General features: G+C 32.5%; 1 protein-coding gene and 1 long non-coding RNA gene across 10 annotated transcripts in view; one reads left to right on the forward strand and one right to left on the reverse strand.

Moving 5' to 3' along the window:
• Positions 1–24,943, forward strand: part of LOC125505830 — a 48,177-nt gene extending 23,234 nt beyond the window's left edge. Inside the window, exons 2-3 of the long non-coding RNA XR_007282456.1 lie at positions 17,634–17,696; positions 24,647–24,943. This is a non-coding gene — a long non-coding RNA (uncharacterized LOC125505830). The remainder of the gene's footprint in view (positions 1–17,633; positions 17,697–24,646) is intronic.
• LOC109546936 (uncharacterized protein CG43867) overlaps positions 1–26,702 on the reverse strand; it is a 178,826-nt gene that overhangs the window by 60,023 nt on the left and 92,101 nt on the right. The window contains exons 1-2 of one of the 9 annotated variants that reach the window (XM_048670490.1): positions 20,733–20,989; positions 3,068–3,305 (exon numbers count right to left, since the gene is read on the reverse strand). The exons of 7 other annotated variants lie outside the window; for them this stretch is intronic. In XM_048670490.1, coding sequence (XP_048526447.1) covers positions 3,068–3,166 — 99 coding nt within the window. In that variant the 5' untranslated portion in view covers positions 3,167–3,305; positions 20,733–20,989. Of the gene's footprint in view, positions 1–3,067; positions 3,702–20,732; positions 20,990–26,702 lie in introns of those variants that run through there. One more of the 9 variants, XM_048670489.1, reaches the window with a different exon arrangement.

Raw genomic sequence — 26,702 nt, forward strand, 5'->3', positions numbered from 1 at the left:
CTGTGGCTGCTCTGCTTTTGAGTGTTTTTGATAATTTTGTGACCAGTTCGTTACAATTAGTTGTCTGGATTTAATTAGAATCCACGAATCAGCTGCAACTTATTATGTTTTGACTTACTAATGGCTCTGATGATGACTGATTGGTTAGAAATAAAAAGCCCTTGGCTGAATTTTCAATTGAATTTTCCATACTTCAATGTACATTAGCGTTTTCCTTTTGCAGACGGTATCAATATCTGATAGTTCACTTAGAAAGCAAGATGGATTATTTATGATGCAATTAGACAAATTACGACTTGAAAACATTTTTCTTGCTGTGTTAGTTAGAATTTGTCAAAAGATTCCATGAAAAACGAATGAAAATATTAGTTGGAATTTACTTCAACTTTTACTACGACTTTTAAATTAAAATTTCAATGCTGTTTCGTCTATTGCGTTTCAGCAAAACATCCAATAAGTTTCACATCATCCAGCCAACTTCACAATTATAACAAGGCGTCGTGTCCGTTATGTCTGTATTTATACATATAAAGCCGTAGGATAACTCTCAATGTGTATTGGCTACTGGCAAATTCGGGTGAACACAAAACAAAAAGCGCCTGATAAACCCAAAAAATAAAGAATTTATTCGCAAAATCATAAGTAAAAAGAATATGTATTAACTGTTACAAACAGTTAGTTTTCTACTACAAAAAACATATATCTAATGAAAAAGTTTGACAAAGAAATTATCCAAATGTTCTTAACCGATTTTAATAAGCCAAACCTTTAAAGATTTGGGGTCTCCTCGAGCTCTACTGCAGAACTTTTGAATATTTTCCACCTAATAGATCTAGTAATGTGCAATTAAGTACCCGAAACTACTGGAAAATTTTTCGATTGCATATTTTTTTGCCATTGTGCCAATGTATATATTTTTTTCTGAATTATCTCAAAGCTTTTCTTAAAACGAGTCAATCTTCAATTCGTATTTCGATATTTGTTTTTGCAAAGCTCGTTTTATCCCCAAAAATAAATTTGCGGCTCTTTCAGAGTTTTTTTATTCAATATTAAGTCTTCCATAAAAAAATGAAAGGGGGCCCATTCTGTGAATGTTTTAAGGCAAAAAATGAATCTGAGAAGCTCAATCTGAGAAATTGAGCATATGGAAAAAAATGATTCAATTTATGACTTTTTCCAAAGTTTAGGCTCATTTTAAAGGAGCAACCCGATCTAAAACGGCAGTATCTAAATTGGCAATAATTAAAATATTTTACCAATTATACCAATTTATAACCAAGTCGATTCTAAACGCGTTTTGTCCCAAAATTAAACCTACGAACTTAGAAATTGCAATCTTTAATCGGAAAGAAATCTACATTATGTAAACATGGATATAAATTATAATAAAACTTTCGAAACCAGATAGAGTTCACCATTTGCAAAATGTGTTTGTTCATATTTAGTGATTAGTTTCAGATTTTGTCCATGTGCTCTCATATATGGGCGATTCAAAATAAGCAATAAGAAAAAATTTACCCAAACGCTTCGTTCTCGGAATGCAGGGTGAAGAAAATGAAGGTGAATATCTGATACCTTTACAGATACTCGTAACTCGAAAAGGGAGGCAGATATGAAAAAATGCAGTAGCCAAAAAAATTCTAATTTGAGCAAGGAGTAAAAAAGAAAGTCTGCCATCTGTCACACAAAACAAAAGTTTGAGGTAGTAAAAGGAACAAGACCCAGACTATTTAACACCCTGTTGAATTGATGGCATGATAAGTAATGTAGAACATCATAAATCAGCCACGTTTCAAATTTGAATCAAATAAGTGAACTCTAGGTACAGAAGTTGAAGAGACAAAAAGTTGTCAAATTTTCAATTCCCAGCATTACTTCACACTTTGACTAAGACCCAGGAAAGATAAGAATACAATAAAAAATTTCAAACTTTGACACACCTTATTTTGTAAACGAACTGTTTGCGGACCTATGTTTAAATAAACATTTTAACACACCATAACATAACACATGTTTCTTTATTTTTGGGCGGAAAGCAAGATCTTAAAATTAATGCATTAATTTAACAGGCTTGAGAAAGTGTCGCTTGGGAAAAAAAGAAAGAGAAAGAAATTTTTGAAAAAAGCGCATTAAATGCTTATGGGCTGACTTTACTCCATAGTTGTCATTCTCATTGACGTAAAAACTCATTAGCTTTTGTTTATTTGTGTCCTTGAGTAATGTGTATTGTAATCATAAGAGATTTAAACACTATTGCTATTATTTCCTTATTTATTTTCAATTGCTTCCTATCAACTTTCATTAGAATATATTTCCCTATCATACGCTCTTTAATCTCTCCGACTATATTCTCTTTTGTATACGTTACATAAACTACCACTTTACGTAATGTAAACTACCATTTTAGGCTGCGCTATTCTGTTGATGAAATATGTTACCTTTGTTTTGTGCTTGATTAATTCCCCCTTGTGTGTTTCAATTAATCTCATCGCTTTTATCGTTTGTTCAAAAAACGCTTTCATTCCTCTCTTATTGCGTCCTAATGAGATCCTTAGCATCATGGCTTCTGCATGTGTTTTTGTGTTACCCGAATCTCTGTTTTCCTCTGGTGCGTTTCAGAATTAGAAGTTATTTCGATTACTTTCACATTGTTTAACAAAGTGAATGCCATTGTAAATATATAACGGTTTTAAAGAAATTTTCGGTTTTCTTAAAGTTAATTATGCTAAATTTATTTGTATCACCTGAATTAATTCGATCTGGTCCAATGAGTGAGAAAATGGTCAGTTTTTAAGAATTAAATGATTCTTGATATACTCGTCGGATCTAACAGAAGTTCCCATTGTAACCTGATATCAAAAACATCAAATTTAATAGTCAATGCCGTAAGAAACAAGCTGAAAAATTCGATGCGATACTGATGAACAGAGGATTTATCGAAAACAGTTGCAAAGTACCTAGAATATTCAAAATCAATATTCAACCAGCTACGTTGTCTATAAACTGGAAAACTTATTGCATGAAAATTGAAAGGCCGAGGTAAAACCAAAACAAGCACAATATTTACCTTCCGCAGCATGTCCTCAAGCGAGTCCATGTCGGGGCTTCCGTTGTTGTTGTTGCTCGGTTGCACCATGTGTAGATAAGCTCCTAACGCCTTTTGCATGCACACTCGATTACTTCTTTTCGTTTGCTTCGTTGGATTTGTCTCGATTTTTCCCACTTTTCACTTTACATTTTGGTAAACAACTATCACAGATTTATATCGCTTTAAAAGCTACGAATTAGTCCGTATTCAACTGGATCTGGATGGGCAATGGTAATTAATGTTCTTCATATTATTTGTATACGTACATAATGTAAAGATGAACGTTAAAGTAGCGCGAATTGAACATTGAAATTGAAATCGTAGTTTAAAGCACACCTCAATTTATTCTTATCATACAAGAATTTCATTTGCAAATACCTGACTACTCATTTTAATATGACCGATATTCCAACTTTGTCCTTTCACAGAAACATACAGTATAAAATAACACATTTTTCGAAAAGTCACACCAACACAACACGTTTCCATAGCCGTCTAGTCGTAAAATGTATTTTTAATTCAAAGCAACTAGATTTTCCGTACAAAACTCCGCATTTGAAATGCACAATCAAACAATAAGTAGGTGATATTGGTGACTGACTGACACAAACTATTATTTTTAGGAGCGAAGGATTTTAAATTTAGATAGAGCCGCTCTATATTTAAACGTCTTCTTCCGCTTGATTTTAATCACATCGTGGTGATAAATGAGGTTTAAGTGCCAGTAATCAAAGGTGAAAACAGGGAGACGTAGGTGGAAATCCCATTAAATTTATTTTAAAGCGGAAGTTGCATTTGATGTGTTAAGTATATGGACGTTTACTATACATTAAATTCGAGTATTCGCGTGGAAAATATAAGGTTTCTGATACTGTTTGAATTTTTTGCTACTACTTACTATATAGAATAATAATAATAAAAGTTTGTCTGTCTGAGGTCAATAGACTTCGACGTAGGAAGTACTTAGCTGATTAAGCTGACGCATGCAGGATGTGTTAAGTTTCAAGTCTGGATGAAGCAAAACATAATTTTTGTTGATGTGTTTTAATGATTTTGTCATTATTATTATATATTTGATATAATAATGATATTAGTAATTTGACAAAAAGTGATAATACAAATTCAGTTAACGCTGGGATAAGCTGATTTTATTGTAACCCCCGAAAAAGCTTCAGTTTTAAGCTCTTTTTTTTAACAAGGAAAATTCTAGTGTCTAAAGAGGTTGCATTTTTATAGTAAAAGTATGTGATTGAAAAAATGGTCTTTAGACGTCGGAAATATTTAGTTTTGGGTTCAAATCTCTAAAGTTCAAATCCGTATTTTGTCTTGCGTCGTAAATCAGTTTTTGCGAATCACATTTTTCTAACGTCTTGTTTCAGTTTTTTAGTACTTATTCCCGTTTAAAATAAATTTGTGGTGTCGTAATAATCATACATATGCGAGCATATTTATCACATATCGATGTGCTATTTTGAACACTGAGGTACGTATATACCATTAAATCTCTGACTGCGAGCAAAAACTACAACTTTCACTCAACACTCATTAAATCACGCATATTTCGGCCTCAACTAAATCCGTCGTGCTCGAAATATTAACAACGCATTGAAAGAGGAAAAACCGTTTCCGGTCTAATATCAATGCCTTTGCAGTAATAAATGACTTCTCTCGAAAAGGATTACCCAAATAATTAATGAACGATGATTTTATGTCCCTTCGCCCTACACGATGTTGCACTTAACCCGCCTTTTCTAATGTTTGAATAATGATTCCGCTGTGGCATAAATGGAGGAGCTTATTTAACTATTACGGACCGTGCAGCACTTTACTTTCGCATTTAAATGAAAGGACGCTGAACATTCATGTAACGTGTAAAGAGCAAAAATGTGTTTGACTTTATATGCAAATGTGAATTTATAAAGCCTTCAGCAATATTCAACTTTGATAGTTTATATAACCGAATAATTTTAGTAACAATTTAAAAATGCTATAATACAGGCCAAAAACATCGATAGGGAAATTGTAACACTTGCCAAATTCAAATTTGCCCCTGTAATTTTCCTTGAACCGTTAATTTGCTGTGAGAAAAATGGTAATTTTGTTAAATCTAAGTGCCGTTCGTTTCAAAATATTACAAATTGAATTATAAACTAATTCCTTAGTAATGAAAACATGAAGTATAAATAATCCTGTTAAATGTAATTACATTTGCCTTGATAACTGCAAATGATGATGATTGCAAATAACTGGAAAAAACTTGTTAGCAGCAATTTGTATTAAACAAACTAGCCACAATAATTTGCTAATTTGGCTACGACAATTTCAACTTTTCGCACTAAACTGGAAATTAGTTGGTGAAATCTAGACTCGCGTTTAGCTTATTTCAATCAAATTGCAGCTAAATTAGATTATATTTACATATTCTCCAAAAAAAAAAGAAAGCAAATGAAGCAAAATGCTTGTTGCAGTGTTTTTGCCAAAAGTTTCTCAATATCCATTTTATCAAATTCCCTTAGGGCCTCGGTCAAAAACCTCACAAGAATAGTAAGAGCGCATGAGAAAATGATAGATTGATCGCCATTGAGGCCATCGTCAATGGCGAAAGTCATAAATAGACATTTTTAATTGGCCTATTTTTAAACCGAAAATATTTTCGTAAAATTTCAGGCAGTCTCGATGATGAGAAGTACAAGCCGCCCAAGTCCCATATTAGAAAATAGCCACGCAGTGGCCGTAGAATTGCATAATTGACTTCGATAAATTAAAACTTGGATAATGTCCAACCATTTATATTGAAGACGGGCGAATTTCGAAATTTAGTTAGCTTCAGGAATAGATAAATGAACTACGGTAAACGCTGAACTGCGGAAGGAAAGTCATTTGTATGCAGGCTGGTTTAAATATAGGTGCAAAACGTGTTGGAACAGTGTGTAAATATTGGGTTGCTTGATTTTTAGCTCTTACACGTTATTGTTTTTTTAGAAGAAGTTGATAGGCCAGCGTTCACTCATAAACTGAGTTACAACAAATCGACTTCATTGGTTTCATTTATCCGATATTTTTATTGGCTACATTAGTTAGGATTTAGTCAAGTTGAAGTTTTTGATATAGAGTTTCAGTCAAAAATTAGTTCAAACTTTAGAAATTTTAGCTCAGTTAGTTCATGTTCAAAAATTTTATTTGACCGAATCCATGTCTTCCTTAAATTTAAGAAGTTATTTGTCAATAATTGAGGAAAACTAAAATGAGAAAAAATCGGAAGATTAACGAATACAGTTACATATAATTTGAATTTGATTTAAAGTTTGTATAGGTATAATTGAGAGCCGAAGCGGCAAAAGCAGAACATTTTCTAACATTTTCTGCTATAAGACATTTTATGCAAATTAATGCGATTTCTGTCAATCCCAAATTTGCAGGTTTTGTGCACCAAAGTTAATTAGTAAATCTTCATCTCTTATTAAATGTTATTACTCGAATTTGACCGTCACGTTTCATTGCGGCCAAAATGTAATTTCACCCCAGTTCTATAAAATCACAGAAACCCTTTTTTTGAGATTAGCTAAACTTGGTGCTTTTCATATTTCATACGTACTTTAAATAGTGTTATTGGAACACATTTCACATTAAAAGCGATATTTACTTTCTTGTTTTACAATTAAGTAAATTATTTACACTGGCAAATAAATAATAGAACCAATCTGTATCAATAACATATACATATATTACGCTTTCAGTCTAATGTTTCTCATCTAATATTTGAAATGGTAACTGGATGAAAATACTGCAAAAATAAAGAAATTTTCTTCAAAAACATGGATGTAGGGATGTGAACATCCAAAAACGTGGATGTAAATGTCAGAAAAATCGTGGATTTCAGCAATTTGTCGGACCCCGACTGTCGACATTTATTTGTTGATACACTGTAAAAATGATTCGCGCTTCGTGTCGACCCGTGCCAATAACTAAACTGAAAAAAACTTTATAACTACGCTTATTACTAAATTGCAGCAGCAAATAACTTTCAAGTGTGGTAATTAGAATAGATTAAAGCTTACATTTTACAAGTGATTTCAATTAATCAATAAAATGTAGTCCCTTATTATAGATATGTGGAATTTATTGATTAAAAAAAGCAGCTGAAAGCCGTATTATTTCCGAACTTTTTGGACTGGAAAATAGTATAACACTATCAATGTGAAAACAATATCAGATATTTCCATTAATAATAAATTTGGCAGATGTGCATTTCAAGGTATAGTCTTTATTAACATTTACTCTGTGGTAAACAATCAAGTGGATTTAAAACCTTTCCGCTGGTATAAAAGTATTAAAACCAACCTCCGGTTATTTAATAAATGAGAAAAGGTTAAAAAGATAAACAAAGTTTTCCCCAAATCGTTCTCCCTCGCGATCAAATATTTTCGTGGCGGTAAACATCATTAATAAAAGCAATTTTCTTCCCCAGATTTTATTTAAATTGCCCAAAAGAAGTCAGCAAAAAAAACGACCGAAAAAACTTGGACAAAGTTTTGCACGCTCAGGAAGTTTTAAATTCAATATTCATGATACGACTTGGAGAAAAGGGTTGGTGGCGATTTATTTGCTGTCGCTCAAGCAAATAATGTGAAGCTATCTTCAAAAAATACCATTTGATTGGAAAACTTATTCAACATTTTTAACAGTTTCTCTGTCAATGGGAAATGAGATTTTTATACGTTCTAAAATAATGGATGTTGTATCATTGATTCAATTTTTTAATTACTTTTAAGAGCCTTGTTATTAGCCAGAAAGAAATTAAAATATAGCCAGAAAGAAATAAGGTTAAAATAAAAAAAATCACGGTAGAGCAATCGGAGAAGATGGGAATATTCCACAGTTGTTATCGAAAATATATTCATATAGTGACAACCTACAAGTAAAGAAACTAATAGACAAAACAAGATTTATCCTATAACATGCAGATGACACTGCATTTATCTCACATTACAAAATATATTATTTGAGCATAACGATTAACTGATAACTCAAATTCCCACAGCAAATTCAAAACGCCAAAAATTATGAAAAAGGAAAACAATTCGGATCGTAATTTGAAAAGACGAAAGTATCAGCACAAAGGCGATCACCAGAATATATAAAGGGAACGTTAATGGGCTACGAACACATTCTGAAAGCAAAAGCAATGAAGAAATCACACTTAGATTACTAAAAAAAAGTTAAACATATCCAACAACTATTGCATAATCATCCAAAGCGTTGGTCGCTCGGATAAAGATATCAAAATTACTCCAAAAAAGCAACTTACACTAAATAATCGAGTATTACAACTAATTTCCTATTTTGATCATTAAAAACTAAATCTGAAATTAATTAAGATGTGTTCATCATTGTGATTAGCTTCGTACAACATACATGATGCAATGGGTATTTATTTAGTAGTTAGTTGTTTTGCAGCAGATATATCTGGATATGTAATTTTATCGTTATGTAATGTTCATGTAATCTAAAGCTAAATAGATAAGTCGACCCTATCCGCCTTCATAGATGACGTGGTGATGTATTTAACCATGTAGATAGTGTAATCTAACCATTCACGTCAGAGTAAATTACTCTTTCATTAATATTAATTAAACTGCCCCACATAGCTTCACCGCTTTCGTGAAATGTATCTGAAATTAAGCTAAGCAGCCCCTATATTACACCTGTCTTACGGTTAATTTACATATTTGATCAGCCTGGTGCACGTGAAGTTATATTTATGATCACAAAAAATGACAATATATCATAATCTAACAAAGTACCCGAAAGAAAAATCTTAAATAGCCTTAGGAAAATTTATTAATTTATAGCTATTTGAAACCGTTTCAAAACAGTGATATGAAAATACTGAAGTAAACGATTCCGATCAAATAAAACCCGGTTAATTTTGAAATACCATTCTCTGAGGGTGAAAAGTTGTCAGTGCGAAAACTTTTAAATTTAATGTCCAAGTGAGCCCCTAAATCAAATCAGCAAATTCCGTATAAATAAGGAATTTTGCGAGGAAATATTTTTCGACATTGAAAAGGCATGCAATCATGCCCTGTCCAAATACCTCGACATAATGATTAACATACTAAAGTGGTTAACAATTAGACTGCTACTCCTTCTTACGAGGTTTATATAAGTGATAAAGATTCAAAAAATGTATAGTGAAAACTATAGATGATGAATAATGTGCTTTCATTCATTTTCATCAGGAAATGTTTCCATGAACTAATTTAAGAAGAGACGCGGGAAGAACATGTTTTGAGCTTTATTAATCACAATAGCAGTTCCCTTAAGCACGATAGCAATTACCTTAATCTGCAATGAGATTTTTTGATAATGGAATTATTCTCACTTAATTGTTTGGTGAATGAATGACTCATTTTTCCAAACATGTTATTCTTGAATTACAGAGAAGCGGCAAAGTGTATTTCTGGTATCTCTGGTCTGGTATCTCAACCTAGTTTAAGTTGTGATAACAAAACAATGCGTAGTGAGGTTGAATTTTTAATACTCACGTTAATTAAAGTCTTATTGGTCTATTTTTCTTCTAATTTCGAATACTAATAGTAAAACCATGCCAGTTGCTAGAAGCTGTAATAATGCCCTAATTTGAATTAATTGGAAACAACATGGATTGCCAGCTCAAAGTTATAATAATGCCCTAAAGAACCCTTTCGGGCACTAAAATAAGTTGTGCTAATTACTCCATTTCATCTAGAAGAAAATGTTGAGAAAGTTTATACGGCCCTTTCAGCCACTCCCTTAATTGTCAAATAGATTTCTTGAATATATTCGCACGAAGTAAAGGGATATAAATGAAATAAAAGTTTGCTTCTCATTATTGCAGTTTGTTTAGTGCTTTGGCCAGACCGCAGTGTTTACAGAAGGCAAATAATTATGCATAAAGTTTCCTTTTATAAAACTAAACTTTCAGTTTGCGGAATTACCCGAAGCGAGTGTTTGCTGAAACCAGTAAGATTAAACTTTTTTCACTTTATAGCGTTTTTGGAAAAAGTGGGTAAAACGCGCTAATTGGATAGTTTGTTTTAGAAACAGTAATAAAAACTGATATTTAAGTGCTGTTTTAAAAAGCCTGGAAAACTGGTTAAAAGCGCACTAATTATTATGCAATTATTTATCAGCATTTATTAGCATGCCTTTAACAATATTACAAATAAAAATTTCAAAAAGTTAACATAAAAGTTTAAAGCTGTGCTGTGCATAATAGAAAAGAGTATACAGAGTGATTCACGACCTTATCGACACAGACCAGGGGGCGAGTAGAGGACCTCAAAACAAGTCGAGTTTACATTTAAGTTTTTTTTTCTCAGGCCCATGGTTAACGAGATACAGGGTGTTAAAGTTTCAAAAAAAATTTGGTATTTTCTCTTTAACTCCTACAGTTTATGAGATATTTTGATCAAATTTTTAACGTAGGCTTATGTTAGACCCTTTACCCGTAGGTAAGGCGACTGGTTGTGAAAATCTACAGGGTGTTCTTTTTCCTAGAGGCTTACCCCCTTTTACCCCCTCTCCCTTAACTTTTTTGTGATGCGCCTCAGGCTTCGACCGAACGAATTTTTGAATTTGCTGTTTAATTTAAGAATTTTCTGATCTCTTTCAGTTTTCTCGGATCTTTCTTCGTTTTTAAGTTATTTACACTAATTTAAGTCCATATAGGGTTCCTGGGTGATTTTCCATGAATTTTCTAATAATTTTTTGCGTCCTTCTGTTCACATTTTTTTGTGAAAGAAATTAATTTCATAATAAATTGAAATATTCGTATTATTTCTATTTGGATTAGCTTACAGCCGATAAACCTCAATTATTGTAAATTAAATTAAAGTAACAAAATAATAAATTTTAAAGTTATCTCGTCAGCCATCTCTATTTTAACCTTGCCCTTGAAGCTTTCACAGAAAAATGTGAACAAAAGGACACCAAAAAAATTATTTAAAAAATTCATAGAAAATCACCCAGAAACCCTAGATGGACTTATATTTGTGCAAATAACTCGAAAAGGAAGTGAGATATGAAAAAACTGCAAAAGATCAGCAAATTCTTAAATCAAACAACAAATGCAAAAATGTGTTCAGTCCAAGTCAGTGGAGCACCACAAAAAAGTGCGGGGGGGGGGTAAAATGGGTTATGCCGGTAGAAAAAAGAACACGGCGTAGATTTTCACAACCAGCCTTACCTACGGGCAAAGGGTCTAACATTAGCTTACGTTAAAAATTTGAGCAAACTATCTCTTAAACTGTAGGAGTTAAAGAGAAAATACCAAACCTTTTTTGCAAAATTCACTCATACAGAACTGCGTATTTGCCGAAATTCAAACAGTTTTTACGGACAAGTGATTTATAATTTTATAAATGTTTTGCAGATAAATTATATAAGCATGTTTGAAATACAAAACTTATCACTTCTACAAACCCACCTAAAAAAAATATTGACATTTATTTCGCCGTCGTCTTTCAAAGTTTTACAGAACCAGAATGAAAATGGGAGTTTCATCAAAATCAATAGACCAAAAAACGAAAAGTAACGAATATCGCTTTTACCTGAAACCATAAAGTTTTAATTTTACCTTTCGCTTTCGGTACAATTAAAATTTCGTAACAAAAGCCCCTTAACGAAGACAGATAATTTAAACAGCTTAATTAACTTCTGAGAATGAAGGGCTGCAAGCAACTTGAAGGTTTAGGCTTTTATCTTTTGCTTTTTCGTACCGTCTTTAAATTTACGCTCTTCGATAAAAGGCCCATTTTGTACCCTCGTTTCTTGAAAGCTTAAAATCAATTTGTAACGTATTCGGCAAACAAAAGGTTTCCGTCAAAAAGCGTGAAAAAATTGTTAGGTATTGGCCAAGTAGGTCATCGCACTGATTGTTACAAGAGCTCGTAATCAACTTGTAGAGATTGAAATCGGTGAAATTTTCGGGTTTTGAGGTCACTATTCAATAAATACACTTGATTCTTTCATTGATTCAAATCTCACCAATTTAAACCCTATGCCATGAAAGTCCCAATATATTCTAGTTGAATTGTAGAAATATATGGAGTTTGTATCGAAATTGGAACACAATTAATAAAAAAAATCAACGGCTATATTCATATAAAATATTCTGAAAATAAACAAGACACAAATGAATTACTGTGCTGAAAGCGCTAAGGATTTAAAAAGTATTTTTGAAATGTCCGAGTTTATACAATTTATTAAAAATACAAACTAGCTTCAGTTTTAAGTCAGGTAAGCAAGCAGAACAGTTAAGTAAATAATAAAAGAAAATCTGTTTCCAGCACGCATTTAGTTAATAAAAATAACTAATTAATAATTGCGTAACCGGCGAATTCCCTTTGCTTGCTCAATGAAAAATATTAAATCCACAAATATCTTTGAAATCCTCACTCCAGGCGAACGGTTAACAGCAAAGCATTTCGGCAGAGTATAACGAGGTTATGATTAATTTATTAGGGTCTATTAGGTACAAAGGGAGAAGTAATGCCATTTGTAAAACAAATGAGGGAATATATTGCCTTCCTATCTAAGGCTCTTCAGAGATAAGTTGCTTCGAATAATCTATCTCGTAAGTGCGTTTGAACACCTAAATCTTTGTGAATTTTCGTTAATTGAATATGTGATTTGAATTGAAGTTGTTCAAATTATGTGATAAAGCGTAACAAATGTATTTGATAATAACCACCGTGCAACTGTAGTGGAGAAGTTGATTTCAGAGCGTTAGCAATTAATGCTCTGTTTGGATATAATAATGAACAATGCTAGGAAAGTATGTCGTTCTCAGCTTGTCTGAAAAAAATAGTCGATGATATAGACGAGATGAGGGGTCGAAGGGCAAAGGGCACTTCAAGTGCACTTTGTATGAAAAATCAGTAGTGAATAATATCATGGATAACATCAATTATTGTTTGGCACGATAAAAATCAAATGCATCTCGCTACAGCATCGTCATGTACCGGCGTATTTTTTCAATATTTTTTGAGCTTTGAACACATCAAAACATTTTCATGCCAATTATCTAAAATCAATTGCAACCGCACTAAACACCCTTACTGTGGACTCCTTCACATGAAAAGTGATATAATACATGTATATGGAAAATTATAAGATTCAAACAAAAATACGTACAAAAGCATGCCTTGAATTATACAAAACAAATTAATCCACAGAAGGAAATTTCAAATTATACAGGAAAAAATAACAAGCGAGGAAGTTGTTAAACGGACGCGCATTCAAAAAGAACTCTTGCTTGTTACTAGATAAAGAGAAACTGCTTCAGGTTGTAAAATGATTGAAAGCGATATCGAATTTGGGACATTTGATTGGAAATTTATTAATACTTTTTGGTACAAGTTTAGCAAGAGGCGTAATTGATTGATCGATTAATTGATTAATGAAGACTTGAGTTTTGCAGGTGGACACCAATTCAGCTTATATACTTGTCGTCCTAGTGCTTCGCAAGCACAAGTGACTGACATCTTCAGAGGTGGCTGCTGCCTCGATCAAGCCGCGTTCTGAAGATGCAAGCCACTGGTGCTCTTGCGAAACGTCAGGAAGACTTTCATTTGGTTAAGATGTATTCGAAAGCAAATTTTAAAGAGTATTTGTTCAGGTCTTGCACGATTAGTTCGCCAACTGAATATGAAAATACTGAAACCTACAACAACTGTATAATAAATTGCTGCGATAATTGGCCAATCGAATACCGGCTGGAACATAAATAACCGAAATGGCACCGACACGATTGCGAAATGTTACGAAATATTTTATCCAAGACCACATTCGTATTTTTACAATTTTTCCATTTGGAACATCTTGCATTTAACTTGATAAATGCGTCAATGCCATTACCGCAAACGAAATTCACGTACTTATAGCTCGGTTTATTGTGTCAATAAAACACCTCGTATCTTTGCAGGAATACGAATGTGTATCATCCAATTTTCTCTACAGAGATAAAAATGTACATCACTCGCCTCGCTGAAGTGTTGGATGTGTTCCACGTACCCTAACGAATCTGAAAGTATCGCATTAAGCTGTTAAATAAGTAGTCTCTGGTTGAGGAGCTGTGCTTCCTTCACAGTTTCGCAACTTGCAGCGGCGGAGTTTGAACGTTAGTACTCAAATTCGATTTATATCACTTAAGAGATTAATTTTCGTTTTAAAATTACATGACACGGCTTCCAACGTGTCTGCAGATGTTGAGAGGAATGTAACTTTTAAGCAGCTTGTTAGAGCGTTTAAGCTTTTATGAAAATCAAATTTAAAGTGCACCATCTGATCGCGTTAGAGTAACTTCTAACATGCTTTAAGACAAGGCGAAATGCATGCTCTTTTTGCTAAAATCACCATTTCGGAGACGATCGATTTGGAGAATTAGAAATGTTCCTTAGGAATTTGGAATTTACTTATGTATTGTGAAAGAAAATGTAATTGCTTGTGATCCAATGATGATAATACAATAATGAGATTAGGGATTTTGATACATCAATCAAGAATTCAACATTTACCTTTATGATTGCGGTTTTGAACCGTGTAGCTTACTTTCCAGCTGTTTACAACTGTTTTGCTATAAACCCTAATTATCAAAGCTTATTAACCAAATGAGATTATCAAACGCGATATTTCAAGATTATTCACTTATAGTAAATCTTCTGAGCGAGTTTTAATGTGGGGCGAAATTGTAACGAGAAAAACATATTTTTGTCTCCAAAAAAAGGGGCTAAACCAGGCTGCTTCACAAGAAGAAACATCGCAAGAAGATCACAAAAAAAATCATATTAAAAATCAGTAGAAAACGTCTAGTTTCCATACCAGCGAGTTTTACATTGAACTATTGAGAGTATGTTGTGTTGGCTGACGTAATATGGGGTTTGAAAGTAATATGTCTTGAACAAATTTGCAATAAAAAAAAGTGATTCTGGCGAAGAGCAAAATATTGAAAAATATGTTTAAAAAAAATTATAGATGTATTTCATATTTCTTTTTAAACAATAAATTAATAAACTTACACTGTTATTTTGCACTGTTTAGAGTTCGCTTTCACGGACGATTTACTTGTATTATCAACTAACTTATAAACTAACTATTTGAATACAACAAATTTGGAAATAATTAAATTGAATTTGAAAATATTGCACATTTTTGGATTTTCGAAAATTTTGATGGGCAATATGGACATAATTCTTTAAGTAAAGCCTGGTTTGTTCTATTTAATCAATCCACGTAAAGTTCTGATGTTTTCACATTTCCTATAGTTTAGTTTCTGCTTGAAGCAAGCTATTTTTCATTAATTTATGTTGCAAAAGATTGCTGTAATATTTGGAAACATTATCGATTACTTTCAAATTATTGTTAGCAGCCAGAAATCTGTTAGTTCTGTCTGTTAGTTCATTATATTGGCTTATTTTAGATTTAAAACTAGTAAGGTTGTTTTTCGTAGAGTTTAAAGTTTCTGTTTAAAAATTAATTTCATATCAAGCTCTTTTATAGCAAAATTTTGCTCGCATATCTACATACACTTCGATTTAAATTAGCGAATTTCCGTTAATTAGTGAAAATAATTCTTCTACTACTGGGTCAACAGAAAAAAAATGTTCCATGCCTTGACTTGTACAAAAACACCTTCACAATAAAAAGTGTTTCTGTAAAATTGGAAGAAATGGGCATTAGGAAACATTTCAGTACGACAACTTAGATCAACTATTTGTAAAATGACTTTAGTAAAAACATGGTATAAGCTTGAGATTAAGTGTTTTATTTGGGTTGAAACTAGTGAACTAATTTGTCGAAATGCTGTTTTTGCTCAAAAGGCAAGAGGCCAGAGAAAGCTTTCAAGCCAAACACTTCTGAAGATGCATACACATTTTCATAACTGCCCAACAGTCTGAAGAACTCACCAGTTTCAAGCAGCGAACGCGAAAATCTAATTCTTTTTTTAAATGGCTGCTTAAATAAAACAAGTAAATGATGATAATGTGGGTTTTATATATTGAATAAACTTCACTATCAAAAAGGTAAAAGACAGCAAAAATAACATCTAATTTTTACTTGCTCGATTCCAAAACGTTGACAAATAAGAGACCGATAATCAACTAAAACAATCAAAGAAACACACATAGTAAACAAGAAATTATTAATCTCTAAGCTTTTAAAAAACGAGAGTTAATTCACTAAAAGTAAACTTTGTTAACATTAACCAACAGTACAAAATACAGTTACGCTGTTGATAGAACAATTTGAAAGAGTGATTCACATGAATGGTAATTTTCACGTAATTTCAATTCGATGTGGCATTCAAATATCGAAAGCTATCGTAATCGGAGTGATCGCATTCAAACACGTGACAGTAATCTGTTTTCTGGCTCTAATAGCGGAAATGTAGTTTAGATCAGCGGAATACCCAGCTTTCGATATAACTAACGCTAGTGTAATTTCACACAAAGAGCTATAACAAATAATTTGGTTTTGTAATTAAGGATTTTAAGGCAAGCAAATATTCCTGATAATCGTACGGTGAGATAATTCAAAAAGTCAATAAAAATAAGCATTTGTTAATTTTCGTTATACAATCAGGAGTACAAGCAATAATCAGTCAACTTTCAAGTCCATCAGAATTATATATGAATTATTCAAAACCGAAAGAAGTTGCCCGGATGTGAAATTACACATTTAAGCCAATGCCTTTATACCTAAATATCTATCAATATTTCAATATACATATATCTGAAAGGCAATATCATACTATGGGTCTATTTGCGTCGAGCTAAAGCTTTGAGCGGAGTTAGAGCAAAGTTAATATTGAGTGCCTTTTGAGATATTACGACGTGGTTTAGGACACCCTGATTCTCGAGAATAGCGAGATATATTTGCTCCAGCTGTTTCATTTTAAAGTCGATAAGTCTTGAGCGCTTTGCCTGCAATGCAATGGAAACCCATGCCGTTTCATTTCTACACCACTGATTCTGCTAAATATTGATTAAACCGACCCACATTCTTCGGCACCGTCGCCTGTTTGTGTTGATGGTTCGCTACACCTCCAGTGTCAGTGGGCCAATTTTTTTCTGGCTAATTTATTAAATTGTGATCCCCTGGTTTCTAAACGAACCGTGAAGTGAAACTCTAGTTTCACTTCACTTGATGAAAAATGAGTTCACGCATTATCGCAAACTTTGCTTTCCACTGCATCAAATTCCTTTCGACTTTTGTTTAAAAAAAGACCACAGGATGCTAACGTTGATGCTTGTAAGGCAAAACCAAAACCGAGTTTTACTTTTTACTTAATTAAATTTCTTCAGTGAGTTCACTTGCTTACTTTGCACCTGAAGTTTATTAAACAGCTTCAAAGTATTCAAGTGTATATTAGCTTTATTAATTTTAAAATTAATTTTAAATTACGTCTAGAATCTTTGCCCGTTTTGCATCAGCTCATAGAGAAGGATGGAAATAGTTATTTAAATGTTTAAACTCGAATTCTCTTTAATTACATTTTCAGGTTGAGCGAAAATTGCAAGATGCATTCAACGACCCAAAGGCTGCTAATAAGCAGCATTTGCAGGTGAGTTTATACAAGTTTCATTTAATTTTAAAATTGTCTCAAAGCAACTGTATTAAAATCCAGCATGAGACTCCAGCAGACACATTCTACACACAATGAAATATAATTTAATTAATTAAATATTTAGTTCAGTCTGAATTATGATTTTATGCATGTTTTTGGGATTTATTTTCAAATAAATCAGTTGTAAATAAAATTTCTGAATAAAATCGAGTGTTAAAGGTAAAACGAAAAGTCCCACATTTGAATATATTTTATTATAATTATCAAATATACACTGAAAATAACGTTTTCTCGACAATATGTGGAAAAGAACAACGTTGCCATTCAAATAATATTTTCTGATGCGATAAATGGGAAAACTTGGTGCAAAAACCAGATTTAGCGTTTCAGGTTTGCAGGATCAAACCACCACACTGTTGCACTCAACTCTAGTGAATACTGCTGAACTTTGGCCTCTGCTCAGTTTGCATTTTTCACTCAATTGAAATATTTCGGTTCAGTTCTGGTTACTCTGTCGTTTTACCCACTTTTTTCATATTTTTTTTACAAAATATACATAATTTATTAGTGAATAGATAGATAGATTAGAAATTTGAAAGGTAATTGTCTCAAAATAGAACGTTTAACTAAACATTAATTTTTATTTTAACCAGTCACAACTGTGATATATACTTAATACTTTCGTCCTTAGGTAATTAGTTTCTATGATCGTGTTTTTGCTGACTGGTTAAAAACACTTCCCACTTCCACGGTTTTATAAATTGAACTCGGAGTCTTTGCTCGGTCTATTCAATTTTGTCCCTAATTTAGTTGTAATTTGAGAATATTTCTGGAATTGGGATGAATAATTGTGTTGAAACCTAACTCGGTCGGAGAATGTGATTACGCGCTTACAGTCCTCGCAATATACCTCAAGAATTTCCAATAAACCAGCATTATCTCCATTTGGAATAGGAATAATTGCCAAGAGAACAACTGGAAAATGTATAAAAATATCGATAACAATAGACAAGACTGAAGAAGAATGTTTTTTATTCAGGGAATCAGATAGCCTTAGATTTGGTTACTGCTTTTAAAAGACGCACAAGGTAGATAGGAAATAGTCAAAAGATTAATTTATCTAGAAATATATGTTTCTACGTGAATATTACTTATTTTTAAAGGGAAAATCAATCGTCTCATATTGGATCACCAATCACTAATTAATTATTATAAAAATCCTACTTATTCCGCTAATGCATAATTCCCTTTTCACCAAATGATAAGAGAACAAATTGCTAGTTATTGAAAGTTTCATTATTTCACCCTGCTCAACCGTTACTCAAAACAGTTAGTTAATCTACGCACATCAATCAACCTTTCGACCGAACCGAAATTTCGGCTTAATATTATAATAGTGAACATGGTAAGTTTGGGCATGCTATTATGCTAGATGGTTGTTTCGATAAGATATGACTAGTTTAAGCTGTCGACATAAATATAGGTGCTTCTAATGGGACAGCTCCTATTTCTGAGTTGAAAATTCGATTATCTATTTTGAGGTAAGAGCAACCCAGCATTTGCTTGTTTGCTAAGTAGAAGCGCGTGATAATTTATAAAGGAACCAGATTATGTAGACGGTGCAAACTTCCATCTGCAACCACTAAGAGAACATGAGCGTGACAAAGTATATTGGCGAATTCCAAGCGAAGTTTTGGAAAGAGCGATCGGGTTAAAATATAAGTAAATCAACGATATTTAGAAAAATTAAGATTTGGTTAGCATTTCTTCAATTGTGCCCTTTTATCAATCATTAATATTTTGATCCTTTTTAACGTGCACTGTTCTGCTCGTACGTATGCAATTTTTGCCACTGTTATACAACAACTAAGAAACCAACGTGCACAATTGATGCGTTAAAATAGAGCAGTAGTCAAGCATTTAAAATTAAATTTTTGAAACAAATAGTAACTTTTGTAAATATAGGCCAATTAAGTATAGTAATGCAGCAAATCATGCCACTGCAAACAAAATTGTAACGCAATAATTCTAGTAACTGCTTAACTATTTTTTCTTTGTCTTTGAAAATTTCTGCCAGCTTAAGAGTTGAGCGTCAATGAATTCGGATTTGCAAAAAAAAACTTTCGAAAATATACGCCAAAAATTTTATGAGTTAAATTTACAAAAAAATCAGTTTTTTGATTCAGTCATCATCAATATTGGAAATCTTATAAATGTCGATTTTCTAAAACTTTTGTTAATTTTTCGGCCCATTGAAACATTCTGAATCTATTGATTTAGAATGTTTTGATGCTATGAAACCATTCCTCCATTTAGGCAAATTATTTGAGAGGCTCAAACTATTTGAAATAAAATTGAATTTCAGTTAGTGGATAATTTATCACCTATACCTTAAACCATTTAGAATATTTCACTACATCCATTCAAAAAATGGTTTGTTTGTACGCTGATCACCCTATATGGTTATCGCTCCATATAAAACTGGAATCATGATTTTGCCCTCAAAAGCTTGCAAATAAAACCGCATTTAAACTAAATTAACATAACTTCTTAATTTATCAGGGTATGATTGTCACTTCTTTGATTGTGGGCTTGATGATTTCTGTACGCTTCATAATTTAAAAATTACGTATAGAGATAGTATTACCTAATTTGACCGAAATTATTTGCATGCATTTTGGATTTAAATAGATATTATGAATGGGCAGTAAGGAATCTCTAAATTTCCTTATAAATAATTTTTCAGATTTCTCTTCAAAAATCATGTGTATATTCTGTTCTATTTTTTCACTGATCTGGTTTGTCAAAATGTGTAGTAAATTCGAAATGCTATAATCAAAATTGACCAATGATAAAAAAAATTATGTTTTTTATAATTTATTGGAGTCCGACACACATTGTTTTTTGTCAATTGTATTGATCTTCAGAGTTTTAACTAAATGTCAATTGCTAACAATTTCGCGAATTCCATGTACAATTTAATTTCATAATTTACAAATTTGGCCGAAATTTAATTCAATGAATATTAATTACCATTCCCTCCACACATATAAATTTGCACAAATCATATCACAACACTGAACCAGTCATCAAAAACTTGATTTTTTTGGGTATACCGAAAAAAACTCCGTGAAAACTAAGCAGCGAGAACCGTGAAAACTAACGATCTACAAACACCAAAACGGAACACGAAAGCTCTGTAGGGACCGATCGCTGAGGAATATACTGAAGCGCAGTGGAAGCAGAGTGAAAATAGCGAAAGCTCCAAGCTTAATGCTGAAACGCTGCCTGAAAGCTGACGGAACGCCGTATATAAAATGACATGCGCGCTTTACAAAATCTAATCTATAACATCATATCATGTGCACTTATCATTCTGTAAACAGGTAGACGGTTATGGCAAAAATTTATCGAATCTCTTTGGAGCACTATAATTGAAAGCATACGTGCTTCTGATAGTGAAGAGCGGACCGAGCAGCTGCTCAATTGTCTTTGTAAATGAGAGGGTTTGCAAAATGGACTGAAAATTATCAAGATGCATGGAAGCTATAAGTTTCTTTCTGGATGCGTCCTTTAATTGTAAAGCTGTCCAAATTAAAATACTTTTCTATGAAAAACATATCCTGAAAGGGAATAATGAATAAATAGATAATTTTGCTAACATTGAGAAATAAATATTTTACCCTGCAAATGAGCAATACGGTTTAATGAAAGAGGAAACATTAATTATGAAAAATGTTAAGTTTACCTCATTAGTTGAAAGTTGTGCAGACACTTCAAATTGATCTCCATTAAGGTTGGTGGACCTCAAATAGTTGAGAAAAGCGTTTTGCCGTTTCAAAAACAACGGCTATCATATGCTGATAAATTATGATCATGATTGGGTTGCTCTTGTTCAACTATTCAGCAAAACATCAATCAGACGAACAGATTATTGCAGCAATTTCAAAATTATCAGAATCGCGGACTTCAGAATAGCCTATGGCAAAACTATTCCAGTTTCAGACGATTTCAGAGAAAGACATTCGGCATTTTTTTTCTACCAGAGCAAAACAATTTTCAAATTAATGTTGCTATTTCTTCTCTTTACATTCGTTTTACTTGTAGGGTTGTGTAAAATAATTGAGTAATTAATACATCGATGTTGAAAAAATGTTAGGTGTAAATCTATGAGTTTCAGCATTTGAAATACTGCCATATTTATATTTATTTTTTGTTGCGTTATCGAATAAAATATTTGTTTAACGATTGCGAGTCATGTGTGATAAAATACATCAACTTAATGACAAAATATATTGGCAATGCAATTAAATATTTGTCATTTTCCTTGCAATGTCGTAAAAGCAGACTAGCTGATCAAAGTCTAGACATTTAATTAAAACTTCGGAAAAATCAATTCGCAGGAATGTCGCAAATTGCGAATTTCATTAAACACGACTGTTGCTCTTGGAAATGATACACAGTCACTTGACTGAACGAGCTTTAATCAACGCAAGTTCGAATTTGATTAAAAATATTAATTGTGCTATCCTGAGGATTATTCTGTGGGAAAATGCAGTTTGAATGCATACAATTTTGCAAATAAAACGAATTGATTCCAACGGAAATTTTCAATTCAGGGAAGGCGGATAGATGCAAAGCCAGCTAATGACTTGATAATACTCGAAATTTAGAAGGTGTAGCGATAAAGATCAAGTGAGAGCTATTAGTTTGCTCTTGAAAACCAAAGAGAAAAGCATGAGCAAGATTTATAAGTAGATTAAATACAAACCTACAAAACGTAATTTACCATGTTAATAAAGCTCTCTTTGACAGTGGGATTATTTGCACTTACATTAGGAATTGCAGAATAGCAACACTTTTTTTAAAAATAGGTAGAGCGATGGATTAAGTTTAAGTTAGGAAGGTAAAAATTGCCCTTTTGACCGAATGAGAAGCTCAAAACGAATGCCCAAATTTCATGACTATCGGACAAACCATAGAAAGTTTAAAATAAGAAAATGTATAGCTGATTTTTTTAAGATCAATTAAGAATCAGGGTCTAAAACTGTTTATTTAAAATGTGTGGTTTATTTTTAAAGAATCTGTCAGAATATTTCACAGTTTTTTCTGTTTTTTTTTTGTAAAAATGCTCATATTCTGTTTCCAATAATACTCAAAGATCGAAAAAGCTTAATATAAAATATGTATAAGACGACGAAAGACTGACGATTCAATTCTAAAACATGCAAACAAAACTTTGCAATCGCCCACGACTAAAAACCATACTAGAAATGAACTTACAACACATTATGGTCACTACATCATGGATATTTGGTTGGTTATTTTAAAGAATATTAAATCTGTCTCCACACTATCTTTTCTTTGCATGCTTCTATATGCGTTAGTTACATTCCTAATTTCAATGAAATTAATGTTTGTTGCTTTAATCTCTAATAAAAAGGTCACGTATGAAATTAAAGGGCAATAAGAAAGAAAATTATTTTTTACATACTTGGCATATAAATTCGTGTATCGAACCAGTGGGACTAGAATTCAAAAAAGTTCAAATTAATGTTTCAATTGAGTTCCCAAACCAATAACTTTTATGTATTTATGACCGAATTTCAATTTCAAATTTCAATTTCAATGCGTCCGGTTATTCCAAGAGTTCCACCACAAAACTAAAACATTTATAACAGAACCGCACAACTTTGCTTCACAACATCAGTTTTAAGTACTTATTTAACGACAGCGAATTAGCCGTTATTCAAACTGATAGCTGACACAGACTTCCTTCAAAATTTGGAGAAATTAAATCCGCGCAGAACCCTTCAACTAATACAACTAAAGCTTGATTTTTTTAAATTAAATGTCTCATTAATCTCTTCAACTTAACAGGTGCTGCTTTTCATATGACTAAGTCTATTAACGTACGAGTCAGCTATTCAGTTTCAACAACTTAAAGTTTCTTCAACGAATGTACTTTTACTTCCGCAGAAAAATCAATATGCTTTAAAAAACAAGCATATCTTGTTTCCATGCGTTTCCCATCCAGACGATGCGATCAATTTTTTGTCTCTGTAAGAATAGTAACCTTCTACATGTTCTCAACATTGTTATACATTTGAAGTTTTGAAGTGCTTATTAAAATAACTAACCACAAATACGCTGTAATGCCGAAAAATTTGTCTACTTGCGGCTTGTTAAAGTTAACAGTTTTCGTATACTGAAAAATAGCAACTATTTAAACATGCCTTGGAAATTCTCGAAGGAATTCCAGTTTTGGATATGTACACCACTCGTACATCTAGGTATAAAATGGAAAAAACATTGACAAAAACATACGCGTCCGTTTTCAATAAGGCTCGTAACTTGCGAATTAAAAGCTTTATTTTATCATGTTTCAGCTTAAGTAAATTGAAAAGTAGAATAGACGCAGCGAAAATATCTGAAATCCTTTCATCGAACGAAATTGTAACAAAATGCCTTAAGACTACAAAACTTTTAGGAATCCTATTAACTCGTTGATCGTATAACAATTCGCCACTGCCGTTTCAGTATCTTACTTCCTGCACCGGAGGCACATTTGCCTTTGTTTTCCCAAACGAGAAAACTTCGTTACAGAAAACTTTTTAATCTGTTTTGTGTTTGTTTCCTATTTAAAACGACTTAAAAGCAGGAATACATTCAAATTAAAATTTAATTTTGCTTTTGGAGTTTACAATTCAGCGGATATTTCGGGGGTCTTGAATAATTCGCTCAAATAACTTCATATTGGGGACTTGTCGACTGGGGTGGAATGTCGTCAACAATTTAATCGTCTTGGTATTGAGTTCAAGAAGAAGATCGCCTATGTGAATAGTAATGACAACGATTAGTTCAGGCCAAGCTCAAATGCTGCATATTAGTCAGTTTACGCAAAAAGTGTAGTGAAGTGTAAAATTTTAATTGAAAAATTATTTCAGCTCTACTAACAGTAACAAAATCCAAATAGGTGGGATCGGAAGGAAAAATTCCGCAAGTCATGGAGGCGATGGATATAATCCCATCTTCGTTAAAATTCCAGAAGAGTTTTTCGGCCTATTTCGTAAGCACACAACCCAAACAAAGAATATAACATCGCGACCCTAACACAACAGTGAATAATCAACGAGCCCCATCAGGAAACTTTGAACTTTATACCAACGAAATATATTATTTATGATAAAAGTGCAATAAGTATAATAACATTATCGTGCTTGCTTGATATATTTTTTTTATTTTCATTAAATTAAAATGTAGTTAAAAATTTTTTAATTATATTTAAAAATCTATTGTGACATTCAATAAATAAGTTAAAATACGTTTTTAACGTATTTCGAAAAGAGGTTTTCTGTAAATATTTTTGAAGCTGTTAATTGGCTCTTTTAGTTTTTGTTTGGCAGCAAGTAGTTTGGCAGCAAGTTTTAGTAAAAGTGATGTTAAAAATGCTGACATGCTGCAAAATAATGACATCCACTTAAAAAGTGGCCGATTTATAAATTAACCTAGTTTCAGTGATATACGTATACCCCCTAACAAGCAAGTGTATCGAGGGCCAAAATGTGATATTAAAATTTAATTTCCCTTTCAAAGTTCGGCAATTCGCCAGTTATTTAGAACCCTCTGAATAATTCAGGAACAAAAATTCATATCGGGGACATGGCAGGCAGGACCGAGGAAATTGCGTCAACAATACGATACAGTTTTAGAACTTTTGTTTGAAAAGGACAGATAATCATATTTTTAACGTATTTTGATAACGCACATGGAATGAAGAATTTGACTTTTCGTGTTTTCGTTTTGACAAATTCCGTGTATTTAGGCAGTAATAAATTCAAAAACCTGTTTGGTTTCAAAGTTAGAAAGTGGCGATAATAAATGTTGATACCATATATTTCTTAAAGAATATAATTCATATTGGGTTAACAGAAAATGAAAGAAAGTAATTTAATATTTAGTGAATTGACTTCTTTTCAACAAATTTATCAAGTTAATCACTAAATAATTCCCCTAGTTACACGTGGAAATCAATTAGAATATGAATAAAACAGAATATGCATAACGTAAGACTAAACGTTAAAGATACTCAATGGTGTAAACGCAACCCCTATATACAGACAGCGCCAGAAGCCCAATATGAATCCATTAAAAATGCAACTGAATGTTTTTAATTAAAAAGATTAAACACGACTTTCATTGTTTTTTTCTTTTGAAGCGCATGTGACGAAAATTAAAAAGAAATAGTATTACGAATATGATACATTTTTGCATTTTCGTAATAATAGATAAGTGCAAACAGTAGAATCCCACAGTATAACAAATTATTAAAAATTCGCTTATTTATTGGGGCACTAATTTTTTAATTATGTTAAGTTCTTAAATATAAGTTTTTACTCTATAATTGAAACTAGGGAAGGAAATTTCCCTTCCTATTCTCACATGAATGATGGATAAAAGTGATGCTGAAGGTTATCATGCCTTTTAGTTTGAATTTTACATCGGCAAAAGCTAAACTGAAAATAAAAGCTCCCGAGTTACATATGTAGTATCTGCTGATAGCACAGATATTTCATGGGAACCGCTGACGCCGCAGCCATCTTCCGCTAGAAGTCGCCAAGGTTCACACCTGAACCCCTGGGAACTGCTGACCAATAAGTTTAACCAATCTTTCATTTTAATGTATAAATATAGTAATATTCATTCCTGCTTCTAACCTCGACCTGAACAGTTGTATTAAAGGAATAAACCTGTTTTTAAAAAGTCTGTCTATCGTTCGTTATACGTAATTGGCGCAGTCGGTAGGATTGTGCCGTAGTTAACCGAATCGTGCGAAAAAAAACTACGTGGGAACTTTCACCCTTAAGTGCAATCCAGAACATTGGACGACGACAGCAGAGGCCAAGAGCAGAATCAGGAAAAGAAGTCTGGAGACTACAGAAGATCAAACTGTAAGTGCCACTTCCTTTCGCCCCTTGAAAACCTCCGTTTAAGGCTTGGATA

The sequence above is a fragment of the Dendroctonus ponderosae genome, unplaced genomic scaffold, assembly GCF_020466585.1.
Source record: "Dendroctonus ponderosae isolate FM_Combo_2020 unplaced genomic scaffold, Dpon_F_20191213v2 Dpon_F_20191213_1, whole genome shotgun sequence".
Classification (NCBI taxonomy): domain Eukaryota; kingdom Metazoa; phylum Arthropoda; class Insecta; order Coleoptera; family Curculionidae; genus Dendroctonus; species Dendroctonus ponderosae.